We start from the raw sequence: 18,453 nt of genomic DNA, 5'->3' as shown, positions 1-18,453 counted from the left end.
GACTTTATTCTTAGGTTATTGTGAAAAAATAAAATATAAAGGGATTAAATCATATATTTTAGTGGATGTTCCATGATTGACACGTGGTTTGATGCTCTGTAGCAGCCATTTTGTAAAATGCATTTTTCATGAAAAATGTCTCTGGTGTTACCTTTATTATGTGTAACACCAGTGAGGATCGGTAACACCAGTGACTCCAAATGTCATTTACCAGCTTGCTTGTTAAATCATAGCATAATTGCGTCTAAAAGTCAAATGTAGCTCACCCTACAGCCACAGTCACTCCAGTTAGTTTTAGTCTCATCCCAGTACTTGCACTGAGCAGTGAAAGATGTGATGTAAACAGAAGCATTTGAGGAGTTCACAGGAGCTCCTACAGTAGGCCTCACGAGAAGATAGTAAACTCCTGCATCAACTGCCGTGTCCTTGGGGCCAAGCACCCATGTGTACTTCTCCTCTGTGTAGAAACAATAGAAATAAATATATAAACCCCATTTTGCAGTCTTCCCTATCATCAAGGTGGTATCCTGCCCTGATAGAAGAATCACCTGGTGGGTTCTCCAGGTGAGGAAGCTGCATTTTGGCCTTGTAATGAGTGTCATTTGGGTAATATTGGAAGCCCAAGTATAACTGTAAAGATATCTCCTCTGAGGGTTCCAACTTCAGAACCAGAGATGTGTTTGGAGTGGTCACATTGATGGCCAGAGTGCTGTACTTTCTGAGGTCCAAGGAAGTACTGTTTAGATCCACAGCTTCCAAACTTGGTAGGAGAACCTACAAACAGATGTGTTTAGAAGCTGCACTGTGATAAATGACTCTGATCACTGAAACACTGAAGTATGACCTATATGAATGATTGATTTGTCAGCTGGAATTGATATTTTTATTTTGAAATGTTGTACATTGGACGTTTCACCTCAATCTCCTCCCCGAGGTTTGTAACTGGAATGACAGAGCCGTTCTCTCTGGTGAGAGAGAGACCACCCACTGCTCCGCGTATGGAATCACCTTTACTCCAGGAAAAAGGGTTGATCCCAAAACTCAGCATCTGTGACCAGATAAAAGTAACAGAACTGATGTTGAAGCCATACTAGAGAAGATATTGACCGCCATCCATAGAAAAGGACCAACTTAGGACATCCACCAATCATATTATTTAGTGGTGGTTTTTCTTAGCACAGCAGCGATACTGACATGGTAGTGGCATGTTTTTTTGTTTTTTGTTTCTTTTTTTTTTGTTTTGAGGGGGGGAGTGGTTTCCCAATTTTTTTTCGCAATTTAGTTGTTTTCAGCTCCCAATTGCACCCACTAGTTAGGACTGACCCAAGTCACATGATAACACCAGCACTAGGAGGGTGAAGGCTAGTACAAGAAACCTCCAAGACCTGTGAAGGGCCACCACATCTTTTCGAACTATTGCTCATGCAACATCACTAGAGAGCTGAATGTGCTTGGAGAAAAGTCAACCACCAAGGGCCATGCTACCCACCCAGAAGTTGAGACTAATTGTGCTCTACAGCCACAGATGGCTGTAGCATCACCAGGGATCGAACCTGGATCATTCTCCAGATTGACACGGATAGTTCTGATGAACTCAGGTCGTTCTCCTGATGAACTCAGATAGAAGATATGGCCAAAGCTTAGACAGTTGTGCCACTCTGTAGCCCTGATAGCAGCATATTAATGTGTGTTGCACTGGTATGAGTCCAACAGTGGAACTGACACTGATGAAGGGCTTATAGATGACTGACACAAACTGTGCAGCAACAAATGAGCTATCATTTACAAGGTGTACCAACATGGTAGGTTGGAATAGCGCAGTGAATAACACTGCTGCCCTCCACTAGACAGATTTGGGTTCAGTTTTATGGTCAGACAAACATACCTTGCTGTCAACAGGAGTGTGTGGGCAAGACTCCAAAGACTGCATTCGTTAAAATCTGTAACTAAAATCTGTAAATTGTAAATGTAGTTTTTGCCTGGCAGGTCAAACTACTAAGCATGACAAACCTAGGAAGCAACCCTCACCCGCACATCCACTGGCTCCACTGAAGGGAGTATTCCAGGACCTAAGGATGGGAGCATGAAGCTGGCTGAGTTGTTGTTCTCAAAGCTGAAAAACTGATTCTGAAGCTTATCTGGTGACAGCCTAGTAGATAAAACAAGATACAGGCTTAGGAAAATGATCCTATACATATTTCACCACTTTATCAATATTACATAATACATTTGATCATAGAACGCAAATCAGCATTCAGACAATCCAAAAAAGTTTCCAACGTTCAGTCCTACTTCATATTTTCACATTGTTGTTTTCTCACCTGTTAACATACAGACTAATCAGAGGAGAAGTGAGGGATGCTGGCTGTTGGTTTGGCCTTTTATTAGCCAACAGGGCACTCTGTATGTGGTCAGTTATGTTGAGTAGTAGACTGGAGATCTCACGCTGAAAGAAAATGAGCACACATTAATGAGATTCTACAGCAGGGGGTTATTTAGGGAATAAGGGCGAGCAATTAAAGGAATGATTTGGTGAAAATGGCATTTACACTTAATTTTCCCTGTGTACCACGGATGTAGTCAGTCAGCCAAGGCATGTTTGGTAAAGTTTGCTTCTTCCGTCTAGTGCTAGAGCTACTAGACTAAGGTTGCTAACAAAAAGTGGGAATCAATAGTCACCCAAATTTGTTCCTTCCAAACTTCTCTCAACCCACTTTTACCAATTGTGAGTTTGATCTTACAGATACGTCAAAGATGACACAAAACCGCCAGTAAAATGTTATGTGCGATCATTTTCCGATCAGTTTCGACCAAATGCAAATGTGATGAATAAGGGCCAATATGACTTTTAATGAGCTATAAAAATGAACAAACCTCACACTGTAGCTGATTACAACATGTTGCCATTTTAAACAATTTCATGATCTCTGCAGAATCACGTGCAGGAATATAGATCCTTGCAGAAAAATCACACATACGTCACATGTGAAGTGTGTAAAAACCACATATTCACAAGTTAACACACATTCTTTCACACGTGGCAAAAGTTTTCACACACTTTTTCACACAACGTTACATATGATCTCATTTTTTCATTTGTGATAGGTTTTAACATGTGCCTTATCACAGGCCTTTTCTGTAAGCGGATACACAAGATTTCTGTTGTTTCTACTCATACACACATCTTCAGTTTGAAAACTCAAGATTATAGTAATTTATAAAAAGAAACAACTGAAATCCTTAACAAAATCTGTGGCATTTATATGTCTGTGTGACAGATGTACATGAAAATGGACAAAGTCAGAATTTGTCACTTGTCTAAAATGGCTGCTCGACACATCTTGTTACACAGCATTTTTTGGTCATGTTTGTAATTCAATAAAAAAATGTATATAATTTGTAAGTCTACTGTGTCCTAAACGACTTTCATAGTTTGTGCGACCCTAATTGAATGAACTGAGGGAACTATAGACATCAAGTGTTGTCACATGTTCCTCCAGCCCTGACTCTCTAGTGGACTCCAATTCCCAGAACTCTCTGAGAAAACACATGATGATGACATCACAAGAATCCATCCATCAGAGATCTGCCTCAATTGACTACTTCCCTCTCCTGTTTCCAGAGGCTTTGATCTGTATGAAGTTCTGCTTCTCTTGTAAAGCTACTGAGTGGTTTGGTTCTATGTTCTGGTTCTGATTTATCTTATGGTTGGTGTAGTGTAGTGGGTAACACCTCTGCCTTCTATGCCATAGACTGGGTTCAATTCCCGACCAGGTAAATACACTAAACCAATAAAAGTCCTTGGGCAAGACTCCTAACACCACCTTCACCTACCTTTGTAAAATGATCCATTTGTATGTCACTCTGGATAAGAGAATCACCCAAATGCCATAAATGTAAATCTTCTGTATTTTTCCACCTTTGTAATTGGCCTCTTTTGGATATGACTATTGCCTGTTTTTTTGACGATGACTCTGGAACATGACCCAAGTACTAAAGTCTCATTTGCTTCTTTTATCCGCACGCGTCTGACTTGCTAGCAATGTTAGGTTTGTAGCTCCCATTTTAAACCAAAGAAGCCAAGTTTGGACACTAAACATGTCTTGGCTACATGTGGAATAAGTGTGAAGTTGTGTTCACCAAGCCATTTCTTTAAGTTCTTGTAAACCATGTGGCCTTTAAGGGCTTCGGCCTGAGGTCCTGGCCATCAAGGGGCCCCATAAGCATAATTTTTGACGTGTGTCAGTGTTAAATACACTGACTAGAGGTGACCCGGACACCGCAGTGCCTTAATGCAGCCTTAATGAGAAGTACCTGGTGTTCAGTGTTGGCAGAAACTTCAAGGATGTTACTGGAAGCCTGAATAATGGTTGTGGTGGCCTGCTGCATGAGTTCTGTAACATCTCCCCCAGTGGTTGCCATGGAGATCAGTGACTTACTAATGCTGGTGAGAACACAGCATGCCTGCCACTGTGGATAAAAAAGTATGTTAAAAGCTCACAGACAACTGTGTCCCAATTCATACTGTACTTTCTGTACACTTGTGGTACCTCAGCATTATAAGTCAGTTCATCCTCCTCTGTGACAAGGCTCAAGACAACATCAGCAGCCATCTGTACTTCCATAAGAATCTTGAGCGGCTCTCCAGTGGTCAAAGCCTCGCATATATCTGCCAGCATGTCCTCCCGCAGCTCCAGAAAGAAATAGTTACAGCTTCATGTCAAGATAATACACTAAAAGTCAACAGTCTACCCTATATGTGTTTAGGGTCTGGTTATTAGGCTCTAGCCATGGATCTTTTTTCTGTAGCCACAGATTTCTTTTTACCTTACACACTTATTTAGTCAGTACCCAATTTGATCAGTGGGCCTTTACCATAGTGTATTGCAGCACAACAGTTACCATGGCTGAAATACAAGAAACTAGAACTCTCCCCCTTTTTATTTCATAGACAAAAACAATGGCTGTTTTAAAGATAAATTGACCACTGGACTGGAAACATCCCTGGATTTCATTTCAGGTCAATCTAACAAAGGGATGACCGCAGGAGTTCATGCCAAGCATAGGCGCTAACATAGCAGTTTTCTAAGGAAAATCTTACTCAAATGCTTCTAAATCAGTTCTGCATTCAGAATGTTTAGCCTGTCTTACCTTTATCTTTGCACTCTTCTCCTCCTTGTTATTCAAACCTCTGTTCAACCTCCTGGAAACAGACTGAAACATTTGCACTAGCATAGAGGCTGAGAATAAACCATGCTGCTGCAGCTGAGTCACATAATGTAACACAAGAGTCTGTAGATCCTGAATAGTAGAGTCACAGCTGCTGTCTCTAACCTGAAATGGACATGCGCAAAGTGAGCACACATGATATATAAACTTAGTGTATGTAAAAAAATAAATAAATAAATAAAAATATTTGCAATTTCTACAAATAAAATGTACACCATGCACCAGTTTCTCAAACCCAGATTATGCTTAAGTCTAGAAGGGTTTTGAGTGGTAATTCTGATATCTACATAAGTCATATTAACATATTAAAGGGGCTATTAAAGTGGCTGAATGTGCTTTTAGCTATAGGCTTCTGCATGAAAGTACTATTGACTGTCAAAGTCAAGTTAAGTCAAGGTTTTTTTATATATATATATATATATATATATATATATATATATATGCTGCTACTCTGTACCTGCACTGTACATTTTTTTTACCAATAGTACCTCTGCATTTACTGTACTGTACTGCAATTCACCATGCACATTTCTGTCTATATACCTGATACACTTGAATATCTGACTATGCACTAACTGTCTGTACGTCCAATACACCTATAACACTTGCCTACGCACATCTTGTCTACGTTCGACACCTGTACCTACTGACTATGCACATTTTGTCTGTCTTTTACTGTATTTTGTCTTTGCACTGTTTACCATGCATCTTTTATTACTACACTGGAAAAGTAGCCCAATAGTGTTTCGTAATATTGTACTACCCTGTATTGTATAATGACAATAAAGTTCAACTGAATTGAATATAGTGCTTTTGACAACAGGTGTTGTCACAAAGCAACTTTACAGAAAAATCTGTGTCCAAGCCCCCATGAGCGACAGTGTCAGGAAAAAACGCCCTAAGAGCAAGAAACCTTGAGAGGAACCAAGACACAGAAGGGAAACCATCCTCCTCTGGTCAACACCGCACAGCAAACAAAAACAAGTTTGTGAACAGAGAATACAGTTTTAACATTTTTACAAATTATTAAAATACAGAAAAGAAAAAAAGCAGGTTAAGCAATGGCTACATCAGAGTAACGAGCTCCGCCCACTCACTGCACAGCTGGCAGTTCGTTCTCCAGCTCCTTACATTAAATTCCTAAATTGTCATCACCACTGAGAAGCTTTTCAGTCAGCAGCTGTGACAGAAGAACAGCTAAACAACCTGGAATCAGCCAGAAATTATCCCAACACCATTCGCCAAACGTGTCATCTGACCTTCAGAGTCTGACCAAATCAGAATGAGCCATATAACAGCCATAATATCAAGTTCAGCTCAGTTTTGTCTTTTTGCCAGATTACTATTAATGTTATTTTGTTCCAGCCAGTCTGTAAAGCATTTACAGTCCATTTAGTTTGGCAAATGGTATTGGGTTCAGTTCTGACTGATTCCAGGTTGTTTAGCTGTTCTTCTGTCATAGCTGCCAAATGAAAAGCTGCTCAGTGGTGACAACAGTTGGGGAATTTAGTGTTGTTTCATCTTCAGCGTTGGACCAAATTGGCTGTCAGTCAAATGTGATCTTAAAAGTATCCATTTTCTGTTTGTAGCAAAGTAAACTTAGCAGCACAATCTCAGTGGAGTGGAGGTTTTTGTGAAAAAAAGTGCTGTTATGGTGAAATAACAGCATGTTTAGAATGCTTCTCAACCAATCAGCTGGTGTGCCCAGAACTAACTGTTGCATAATGGAAAACCTCAACATCAAGAGCTCTCTTGTACCAGTCATGATTAGATTTTTCGTCAGCTGTCCTTTGCCACAGCCTCACACAACACAAACCAAAGTCGCTTTACCTGACCAACCAGGGAACAAACTAGCTAGCATTTTAAAAGCACCGCTTGTCCTTGGTAATTGCTTTAATAAGAAAACTATGTTTGCAGTGCAAGGCTTTAGAGAGCAGCCTCTGGATATAGTGCAAATAGATCAAGAATTAAGGTTCTTTCTGCACCAATTTCTCCGCCAGTGTAACATAGCCAACAAATGCTCACTTAATTGCTTAAATAATTTGTTGCCTTTCAAACTGACCTATAGAGGTGTAACAGTGACACTGTGACTTTGTGATATTGCAGTGCAAAACTATGACAATGCAACTGGATTGTTGAAAATTGAAAAATGTTTGCTAAGTCAGCTCCAATTCACAATTCACTCCAGTACTCTAAAGTTGTTACACTTATTGTTACCCTCTTACCCTCAGTGACTGGGGTGGCACCTTTAATCAGGCAACATAACTGAACCATAACCATAATTCACTGAAATTATTTTTTCTTCAGGCTTTTTATTCTATTGTTCTGTTTAGTTCATGAAAAGGCACAAAGACATACTTTTCAGCTGGAAAAACCTATTTAAGATTCATAATTAGGGCAGTCCTGGGCTGGAGGTTAGGGAACCAGCCCTGTGACTGGAAGGTTGACAGTTCAATCCCCTCAGCTGACAGTCCATGACTGTAGCGCCCTTGAGCAAGGCACCTAACCCACAATTGCTCCCTGGGCGCCGTGGATAGGACCGGCCCACCACTCCGGGCAAGTGTACTTACTGCCCCCTAGTGTGTGTGTTCACTAGTGTGCATTTATGTGGTGTTTCACTCCACGGATGGGTTAAATGCAGAGGTCTAATTCCACAGTGTGCAAACACAGTTGGCTGATGGTTCTGAATTCAATTCATTGTTGGACCTTTGAGGGAACATTTATATTGTTTGTACCTTGATGAACAAGAAATGTACCAGCGCAGAACTTTTGTTTCTAAAAGTTCTAAATTGTGCAACAATGTAACGACTATAGTCTTCATTTTTCTTCATTCAAATTTTGTTGTTGTCAAGAAATATGAGAATACTGCATCGTGAACCGAATCAAGTCATGGGTTGAGTGTATCGTTGCACCCCTACTCACCTATTCAGAGTACTATACTTTAGCAAATGCTAACAGTGTTTGGTTGATAAGCCAAACTTTTACTTGCCACTGACACTAACTACTATATTCACTTCAGGTTAAATCTAACTTTAACCTAACTAATCTAATCTAACTGCATACTTTGATGTCTCATGTAGATTCATTGTCTGGCTCCTGCCAGAAAATAAAAACTCAAAAAAGCTTGTTGCTGCTGTGGAGTGGTTCACCATGGGACGGTCTGAAATGCCCACCCCTCAGCTGAGGAAGTCCAACTTTGAATTACTGACTTGAATTTATTCTTTCCAAAAATGTATTTGGTTAATTATTATCAGCCCACATATCTTTAGGACCATTGATTCATTTTAATATTTGGATTCAAGTTCAAGCCCTTTTAATACTAATAACCTGGTTACCAACTTACCTGAGTAAACAATGTGGTGTTGATTGTATGACCAACCACATTTGTGACAATGACTTTCAGCCCAAGACTGTAGTGATCATTTTTATCCCCAATAGGAAGGAACAGTGATCTCATCCCCAGATCACTGCCACAATACATATAATTGCCTGCAGAGATGGGATGAAATGATGAGGATGAATTATTACACTCAGAAGAATTAGTTGGTCTTTAATTCTGTGATGATGTCCACTCTCACCATCAACTGTGGTCAGGCAGAAAGAGCAGGGGCCAGAGCAGCAGAAAGGCTCAACTGTGGTGCAGGTTATGCTGAAAGGAGAGAGGACATCTCCAATGGGTGGGTCAATGGTGCAGCTGGGTGGGTGGAGTTGTGCAGTAGAAATGGTTTGACAAGGGAGGGGGACTGAGTTATTGTTTTGGGTAGAATGGGAGATGGTAGTGTGGTTAGAGGGAGGGATAGTTGGCAGCAGGGTTGCTGAAATGTCAGACAATGGAATGGTGAAGTAACCATAACCTGACTTCCCATCTTTTGAACCTGCGTTACAAACACAGGCAAAAATCAGACTTATTTGGACATTTTAAACATATATATATATATATATATATATATATATATATATATATATATATGCTTTAAAAACTGATGAAACATCCATACCATATGCCACCACTCTGATATCCTGCTTTGCAGCCTTCAGTGTTGTACTAGGTACAGCAAATGTGTTGACATTTTCAGCCTGTTGTTTCAGCAGCATCTGACCTTTATCTCTACTGCAGGAATTTGAAAGGGCCTTGAACACGGAAATACATGAAAATAATATTCATACGAGCAAATGTCATGTGCAAATAAGGCACCACTGTATGATATCAAGAGTTAAAACACTTTCCGCAAATAGGCTATGCAATAGTTACATAATCAAGCAAAAGAAATGAATATATGCAGATATTCTGCAAAACCACTGTATATACTCTAATAAACAATGTGTTATTTTACATGTTGGTAATAATGACATATCAATAGGACATTTTTCATTGTGAGTTTGGTTTTTATATGTGAAGCAATCACAACTTACAGAATCTTTTGTTGTGTCTTCGAAATACCAGAGTATATTTTGGCAGCCTGCGCATTCTACTCGTAGAGAAACGGCATTATTGGCCTTCACAGGATCACAGTTTGAACAGCTGGAAGAAAGAAATACAGTATATAATTGTATATAAAAGTTCTTTTCTACAAAGAATGATGGTAAAAAGACTACAGGTGGGTGACAGACCAATGAAAAACCTTGATAAATGAATGAAACAATGCAAGTGCAGATGCTTCCAGACAGATAAACTGGATGTTACAGTTAAGTAATTAATATCCTACATTGCTCTGTGTTATGTATATAAATGCTGAGAAGTATCAGTTGATCCTGATTTAGATTTTTTGATATCGAAAGAGTTTTCATGATTGAGACACAGATGACAGTAACAAGGACTGCTATATAATCTTGTCAAGTGAAATGATCTTAATTCCAGTCAATATATGTAATGTTTATGTGGTAATGTGGGTCGTGTGGTCAAGAGGTACCTCGGCAAATAGTGAGTGGTGGTAAATAAGCTTCCTCAAACCAGATTTGGGTATACAAACACAAAACTATACAAACACAAAACAAACGACGACAATACACTATATACACTATATATGCTTTGGCTTGGAGGTAAGCTCGGCTCTTAGTGGCTTGATGCTACTACTGGTTAGATTATGAGGTTCACTGAACCCCAATCTGTAACCGTCTCTCGAGGATATTCACTCGGCCAACAAAGTTCTGTCCTCCAGAGACAAACTCAGCCTCTCAGTCCCTCCAAGCTCCTCTCGTCATTAGCCATTCTTAAAGGGAGCAGCCAAAAGAAGAAGAAGAAGAAAATGTCATAATAAATGTTTTACTTTAATTGGTATACTGGACCCCCCCTGCACCAGCCTTGTCTTCAAGTCCACTTGGGGGCTTTAAAGGCTGGGTGACCCATGCGCTGCCACTCCTAAAAAGGACACAGGTAAGTACCAGGTTCAAGTTCGTTGTTTAAATGTCTTTTTAGAAAAAGTGTCTTTGGGCAAATGTTTCAGTGGGCTAGTGGTGTGTAAGGTGACCTTACATCATCACAGTTTATATTTTGAGATGGTTGTGTTATTATAAGATTATTTAGCTTGTTTTTACTTTATTATTACATTTTTACCTGTTTTAAGTCATTTTGTGAAGTACAATGATTTCTCTATACAATACAAAGCAATGATCTCTTGCTTTCCTAAAGCAAGCCAAATCATCTGTCATTATAGTGAGAATCTTATGTGATTAAATTGCTCAAAATAAGTAAAAATGTTTGTAAATGCATTACATAATCTTATAATAAGTGCACAACAATCTCAAAAGGAGAAATATTAGATGCTAGATGACAAACAAGTATGTGTCTTCTTTGTCACCCACCTGTAATTATGGTTATATTACTGCATAATATTTTCATCTTTAGTTTTTTTGTGGGCTGTAGGTTAGGGAACCAGCCCTGTGACCGGAAGGTCGCCGGTTTGATCCCCTCAGCTGATGATACTTTGCTAAAGTGCCCTCGAGCACTTTAATAAGTGACTAATAAGGATCACTTAACTAGATTTAAGATAATTTTACTTGACAAGATACTATTTTTTGCAGTCTACTGTTTCAGTAGGAATGGGGACAAAAGAGACAGGTGCATTTAGTTTGATGGGAAGCTTGGAAAGTCATCAGTAAACATGGTTAAAAAGCGTACATTCTCTAATTTTGAGGCTCGTACATTAGTGTGATACGTAGGGGAAAAACAGAAGAGCAACTGTTTCTCAGGTGAGAATGTTACTTCAGGACATGATCAAACTATGTCGGCCAGAACAGTCTATTTACGACTAGACAGAGAGGGATATTATAGTAGGGCTTCAGTACATAAACCCCATCAATACGCTCAGTGGTGTAAAATTCAGACTCTGATCTGCAGAAATGTGGCAAACAGTGATATGATCAGATGAGTCATCCTTCACTGTATTCTTCAAGAAGTGGGCAAAAGCATTTGCAGTACATGAAGGCCCAATCCCATTTCACCCTTTCTCCCTACCACTTAGACCTTACCCCCCTGTTTTGCGTATAGGATAGACTGTCCTGATTTTGGTTGCGACTCACTTCAAACAGAGTGATATAAGTGAAAAGAAAAAAAAGGCAAGATGGCTGAACAAGAGACCAAAAAAACCCACAAATGTGAGAATTGTCTCTTTTAGGAAATCACGATAACCACTGTATTATCTCAGTTTAATGTTGTTTCCTTGTGTTATGGTCCTTTTCTTCATAACATAGCATAAGAAATCACTAATAGTATGCTTGCTAAATTTTCCGTTCCTCATTAAATGGTACATCAGTTATAATCTGGCACCACAAGCCATTTAAGGTGGAACGGGAAGATTCAAACCGGAAGATGCATCTGACTTCAGCTTCGTATCACTGAAAAATTAGGGATGGGCAATAATAGATATTTATCGCACCCCCTTCTTTGAAAGCATATGATTCCATAAATGTAACTAAATGTAACTGTAGCTGAACTTTACCCTCCTCTGCTGTCCCTGACGCTGGGCAGGATCGCGTACAGAGCAACGGTATTAGCTGTTAATGAAGTGATGCTCTTTTTTATTCGAAGGTCCCATTTCGTAGGAAAGATTTCAACCACTACCCTTTGCAACTCAGCTCCAAGGGGCAGAGTGACACTTGAAAACAAGGGGTAGGGGGAAAAATAAGAAATGGGATTGGGCCCAGTGCTTGATCTCCAGGCCAATGATTGATCCCCACAGTAAAGTGGTCTGGTGGTTCTGCTATGATAAGGGACATTTTGCTGGCATGATTTGAGACCACTTCTCCCCTTAGAGGGAAAGGTAGCTGCCCTATCAGTACAAAGTAATTGTGACTGATCAGCTTGATTATCTGATGAAACAAATCTGTCTTGGTGGAAGTGGTCTCTTCCAGGCAGTGCCCCCATCTATAGAGCATAGGGAATGAGGGATTTTTGCATGGTTTGGTGAATATGAACATGATGTAAAGCATATGCAATGGCTATTGCAGTCACCAGATCTCAACCCATTTGAGCACCTATGGAACCACCACCATCAAAACACCAACTGAGGGAATACCCCCCCCCCCCCCCCCCCCCCCAGTACAGTTGGTTTTTCCTTTGATTTTCACCCATTTGTATACATAAAGTCTTACTCCTGCAATATAAAATAACAAACGGCAAAAGAGGAAAGTATGTCAGGTAAAATTTGTATTTTTCTGTATTACTTGTAGAAAAGCCTTACATAACAAATGTTTTCAGAATCTTTATAAAGGAGAAAATAATGGATCAGTATCTTACGTGACTTTAATTTGCACTGCATTGCCTGCAGTGATGGTAATACAGATGCTCTCTTTCTCATTCTGACCGGTTTCGTTGTCATTGTTCTCACTGGAGTTCCCTTTTCCAGATGTGTCCTCCTGGGATTTTGACCCATTATTATTATTTGTCTGATTATTTGAATTGTCTCCTTCAGAAGCTCCCTTTGTTGTTCCACTTGTTGATTTGTCTCCAGAATTGGATTCATTGTTTTTGGAGTCGCTGGTTTGTTTTTTTGACTGATCGTCTGTATTGTTTGAGTTTGGCTGCTTGGTTTGATTTGTGTTACTCTTCTCAGAGCTTGACTGTAAATTGTTGTTTGATTTATCTTCTTTTGAAGAGTTGTTGTCATTTGATTTACCTTCTGAAGAGTTGTTCTCATTTGATTTGTCATCTGAAGAGTTGTTCCCCTTTGATTTGTCATCTGAAGAGTTGTTCCCATTTGATTTGTCATCTGAAGAGTTGTTCCCATTTGATTTGTCATCTGAAGAGTTGTTCCCATTTGATTTGTCTTCTGAAGTGTTGTTCCCCTTTGATTTGTCATCTGAAGAGTTGTTCCCATTTGATTTGTCATCTGCAGAGTTGTTCCCGTTTGATTTACCTTCTGAAGAGTTGTTCCCATTTGATTTGTCTTCTGAAGAGTTGTTCCCGTTTGATTTGTCTTCTGAAGAGTTCTTCCCATTTGATTTGTCTTCTGAAGAGTTGTTCCCGTTTGATTTGTCTTCTGAAGAGTTGTTCCCGTTTGATTTGTCTTCTGAAGAGTTCTTCCCATTTGATTTGTCTTCTGAAGAGTTGTTCCCATTTGATTTGTCTTCTGAAGAGTTGTTCCCATTTGATTTGTCTTCTGAAGAGTTGTTCCTGTTTGATTTGTCTTCTGAAGAGTTGTTCTCATTTGATTTGTCTTCTGAAGAGTTGTTCCCGTTTGATTTGTCTTCTGAAGAGTTGTTCCCATTTGATTTGTCTTCTGAAGAGTTGTTCCCATTTGATTTGTCTTCTGAAGAGTTGTTCCCATTTGATTTGTCACTAGATTCTTCATTTGTGTTAGACTTCTGTGCAGATCTTTTAAACTTTCCAAACAAAAACATTTGAAAAGTTAATGTTTATTTGTTCATCAGTGATGTATATTTGCCAGAGATTCATTTGGATATATTTACATTGAATTACCTTTGAGGAGAAAGGTTTGGCTCCTATTGTTGATATTTGGAGCTCTTCATCACAAAAGTCCAGTGTAGATTGATGAAAATAATAAGGACACATTTGAGAATGACCATCGTATTTGGTTGTTATGTTATTTTAGGGATTTTGCAACACATGCAGCATATTTTACATGTACATACACATAAACCCAGCATGCAAAACAAATAGAACTTTATATGAAATAAGGAACAAATAGATCTCTAACCATCTTTGCAGAGGTACTTTATTGACAGGTAGTTCCCCAGTCCTGGGCAGGGCTCTCCAGAGGACATTACGTTTGCAGCTACTTCACAAAAGTGCTGCCCATTGCAGAGCTCTGTTGAACGAATATATGCTTTTGTTAAGAATCATTGGGAAGAGATGCCATTATTCATCAATCACAGTCACTTATCCATGAAAAGGTAAAGGAGAGGCTTTCAGTGCACATTAAAAAAGGGGGTTATAATAACAATACATACTAAACGGCACATTAAAAACATTAGGTAGCGCTGGCTGCGCAAACAAAGTGAATGTCTAAAGGTAAATATTGCAGATAAATATTTAACCTATGTTTGTAGTTCTTCTCTCTTCCAGTATGGGACAAAAAATTTTGTTTGCTTTGCCATTAGCATTGTATCTGCATTTTGCTCATAGACAGCTGCTCTGATGGCTAATGATGCACCTTCATTTACGTATGTCAGCTATTTGTTCTTCTTTATTGTTTGAGTTAAACATAAAAGAATGTATAACAATCTAATCCATTCACTTTGCACTGTCCAGTTGTTTTAGCATGAATATCTTTGGATCTTTAGACCAGGGTTTCTCAACCAGTGGGCCGTGGACCACAGCTGAACCACGAAGACCCTCTGGTGGTCCCTTGACCAATACTGAGCTGGAGCAAGTGGTCTGTAGAGGGACATCAATGGCACTTTGTAATAAAAATCAATGAAAAATAATAGACTTGATAATACACTGCAAAAAATGATGTCTTGACACATGAAAACATCTTAAATATAGAAAATATATATAATATTTCTAAGTATGAGTTTGTTGGAAGAATAGTATAAGATTATTCCAGCTGTTTCTATGCATCTTTACTTTTCTTAAGTATTTTTTTCTAGTGAAAGTGTCTCATTCTGTTGGCACATCATTTCAATTATTTTGAGAAATAATTAAGATAATTTTGCTTATTTTAAGAAATAATGCTAAGACAAGTAAAATGATCTGCTAATAATCTGGAAAAACACAGTTGACTATATAAAATGGCTTAAAACAAGTTTAAAAATCTGACTTCACTTACTAAGAGAGCACTTTTTGCAGTGTAAGATTAAAGTACAAAACATTTTCAAATGTATACAATATTAACACAAGCTCTGCAACACCGAGGAAATGTTTTGCCTTTTTCCACTAGAAACAAAACAGACTCAATCTGTAACGGGGAGCGATGAAGCGGATGCATGTGCGGAGGTAAGCGACTTTCATTGAGGTCAAATCCAGGGTCGTAGTCAAAACAGTCCAGGGTCAAATAGCCAATACGGACAGATCGGGGGACAGACATGACATAAACCAGAATCAAACAACAAACAGAGCCCGAGACATCAAACAAAGACCGGCAAACACAGGGCTTAAATACACAGAACAATGAGGGTTAGGTGAAAACAATCAGGGCGGAGTTACAAAACCAAAACAAACGCACATGGACAAACCAAAACAAAAAGGCACATGGAGTGGGAGGAGCCAATCGTGACACAATCACCCACTTGATGCCTCGCCTACCATTCCACTTGATTGTGGTATAAAACAAGTAAAAATTACATTTTACTCTGTTAATATTTAATGTGCAGTTAAATCACTGAGGCACCTAAACTTCACTGTGATGAAAAAGTGAAAAGATGAAAAAAAGTTTTATAAAATAAAGGTTTTATTTTCCTGTGGGCTTTTTCCTTTTCCTTCATGCTTTAGTGATAAACAGGCATGCCTTGAGGTGAAAAAGACTGAGGACCCCTGCTTTAGATCTCTGTACCTGACAGGGACAGACAAAAGACACTAAAAAACAAGTGCAGATATTCTTGGTGAAATATTAAACAAGTAAAATAGTTCTATTTATATTTTTGCATTTGAGATAATGCACAAAAGCACTTTTCTTTTGCTTTTGAATATACTCTGATAATAAGATTAGGGGATTTGGAGACCTCTCTGGTGGAAATGTTTAATTGTACACAACGTTTTGAAATGTCAATTGTGTTTCAGACCTCCAGGCAGATGAATCTAATGACTGTGAGTGCACTGAAAGAGTATTCAAACAGAACTCGCTCAAAACTGGTGTAGGACGTGTCATCCAAGCAGTGAATGATCTATTGTCTTCATATCTTCATCAGTGTTATGTTGATTTTGCATTTGGCTAACACTCTTATTCAGAGAGACTTACAATTTGATCAATTTACACAGGCAGGTGAAGGTAATGTTAGGAGTCTTGCCGAAGGACTCTTATTAATATAGTGTAGAGTGCTTGACCAGGCAGGGATTGAACCCCAGTCTACAGCGAAGAAGGCAGAAGTGTTACCCACTACACTATTCCATATAGTACATATTGAAACCTAAATCTCGAGCCGGACCTTCTTTTTGAGCCTGTGTGTGTGATATTAATGCATAAAGACTTATGACATGGTCTGAAAAATTCCAGCTAAATCTAATCCAACACCCCTGAGTCATCAGTGTCCAAAGAAAAACAAGTATCTCAAAAGTAGTATGTTTACAAGAGAAGGCAAAATGGTCTTAATTTAATCTAACAAGAATTTATTTTAAGACTTTGGACCATTTCTGTTGGTTCAATCATCATGAAATTGTTGCAGTGTACATGGCAGCTGGGTGCACATGGTGTAGAAAAGTAAAAATGGATAAATAATGGAGATGTTTTTCTTTGGACAGCAAGAAAATTACTTCAGGCTTTACAGGGTGACTTGCAGCACTGCATGCACGCCATATTTTAGCAGCTCTGTAATGCTACTTCTTTCAAATTCAACCAGAAATTCTTACATAGTGCAACTTAAAGTGTCAGAAGTAAAGGTACTGCAAGACATTCTCAAGATCCTTTATCCTCTTGTGTCTTCAGCTGAGGAAATGGACAAAATTTAACTCCTCATCCAAACTCCTGGGATATCAGGTATGCTATTTAAAGAATACCCCAGGCAATGTTACAGCATTTTCTTTTTCTTTTTTTGTGCCCAAGCGTAGTTACAGCTGCTAAGTTATGATTTAAAATTCAGCATTAATGGGCTTCATGAAATGTGCACTATTATTGGTTTGATTTCTTTGTGGAAGTACATCATGTTCTTTGGTATATCATGGTAAGTGGTAAATCCATTTACTTTACAGTATCTTGCAGAAAGTAGTAAAGTACAAAGTAGTGAAATGAAGTGAAAGGAAACATCTCAAAAAACGGAGATACTTAAAAAGGATTTAAGTACAATAACAAAATACATGTACTTCGCTACTGTCCACAACTCATACCTGATACTACATCCGCTACATCCACCCAGACGCACTTCTCCAGTAAGGATGTGTCAGAGGGAGAACGGCTGTTTCTGCAGTAATGCAGCGTCTTCCTCCCGTAAAAACTGTTGCCAACTTCAATCACCTGACCAGACCCACACTGTAGCATGACCTTGTGGTCAGCACAGGCAAGAGAATGTCCAGACTCTGAAAAAAGAGTGAAGGAAATGCAATCACAGTGACTTTGTTACCATAAAAGTAGAAACGACAGCTACACTCTTAAAATTAAAAAGGATTTAATTGGTGTGATGCCTCAGAAGAGCCTGTTTTTGGGTCCTGAAAGAAACGTTCAAAGGGTAATGTAGTGTTTTTGTAGACGGTTGAGTTTAATGCTGCCTTTTTAACCTCTGTAAATGGCCAGGGTCCCCCAGCAGGCCCAAAGATTTATTACAAATCTATAACCTAAGTAGAGCTCAAATAGATTTCATTGAGGTCCCTGTAGTTACTGAATAATAAGCCTTAGTATGTAAAAACCCTGGGATTTTAAGGGGTGAGGAACCTCCACATAATAATGCACTACACCACCTAAAAGAACCATTTAGGAACCTTTATTTGTAAGAGTAGTCTAGCAGTGCTCCAACAAACGATGATCCAGTTAACCATCTACTGCATGCGTTATGTGTGCAATTCATGATTTTGGGGTGTAAAATGGACCTGATTATTACATTTCGAAACATTAAAATAATAACACTGTGTGTGGGGGAGTATATTTCTTTGAGGCAACGTTGTGCGTCAATGGGAAG

At 38.9% G+C, this 18,453-nt stretch overlaps 1 protein-coding gene across 1 annotated transcript in view; it reads right to left on the bottom strand.

Moving 5' to 3' along the window:
* pkd1l2b (polycystic kidney disease 1 like 2b) overlaps window positions 1-18,453 on the bottom strand; it is a 41,770-nt gene that overhangs the window by 21,206 nt on the left and 2,111 nt on the right. The window contains exons 3-14 of the mRNA XM_037545431.1: window positions 17,669-17,857; window positions 13,344-14,012; window positions 8,808-9,104; window positions 8,573-8,718; window positions 5,152-5,334; window positions 4,551-4,691; window positions 4,315-4,470; window positions 2,322-2,446; window positions 2,029-2,149; window positions 917-1,048; window positions 549-774; window positions 267-457 (exon numbers count right to left, since the gene is read on the bottom strand). Of these exons, the coding sequence (XP_037401328.1) occupies window positions 267-457; window positions 549-774; window positions 917-1,048; window positions 2,029-2,149; window positions 2,322-2,446; window positions 4,315-4,470; window positions 4,551-4,691; window positions 5,152-5,334; window positions 8,573-8,718; window positions 8,808-9,104; window positions 13,344-14,012; window positions 17,669-17,857 (2,576 nt within the window). The remainder of the gene's footprint in view (window positions 1-266; window positions 458-548; window positions 775-916; window positions 1,049-2,028; window positions 2,150-2,321; window positions 2,447-4,314; window positions 4,471-4,550; window positions 4,692-5,151; window positions 5,335-8,572; window positions 8,719-8,807; window positions 9,105-13,343; window positions 14,013-17,668; window positions 17,858-18,453) is intronic.

The sequence above is a fragment of the Pygocentrus nattereri genome, chromosome 15 (genome assembly GCF_015220715.1).
Source record: "Pygocentrus nattereri isolate fPygNat1 chromosome 15, fPygNat1.pri, whole genome shotgun sequence".
Lineage (NCBI taxonomy): Eukaryota > Metazoa > Chordata > Actinopteri > Characiformes > Serrasalmidae > Pygocentrus > Pygocentrus nattereri.
This window is presented reverse-complemented; position numbering and strand designations above follow the sequence as displayed.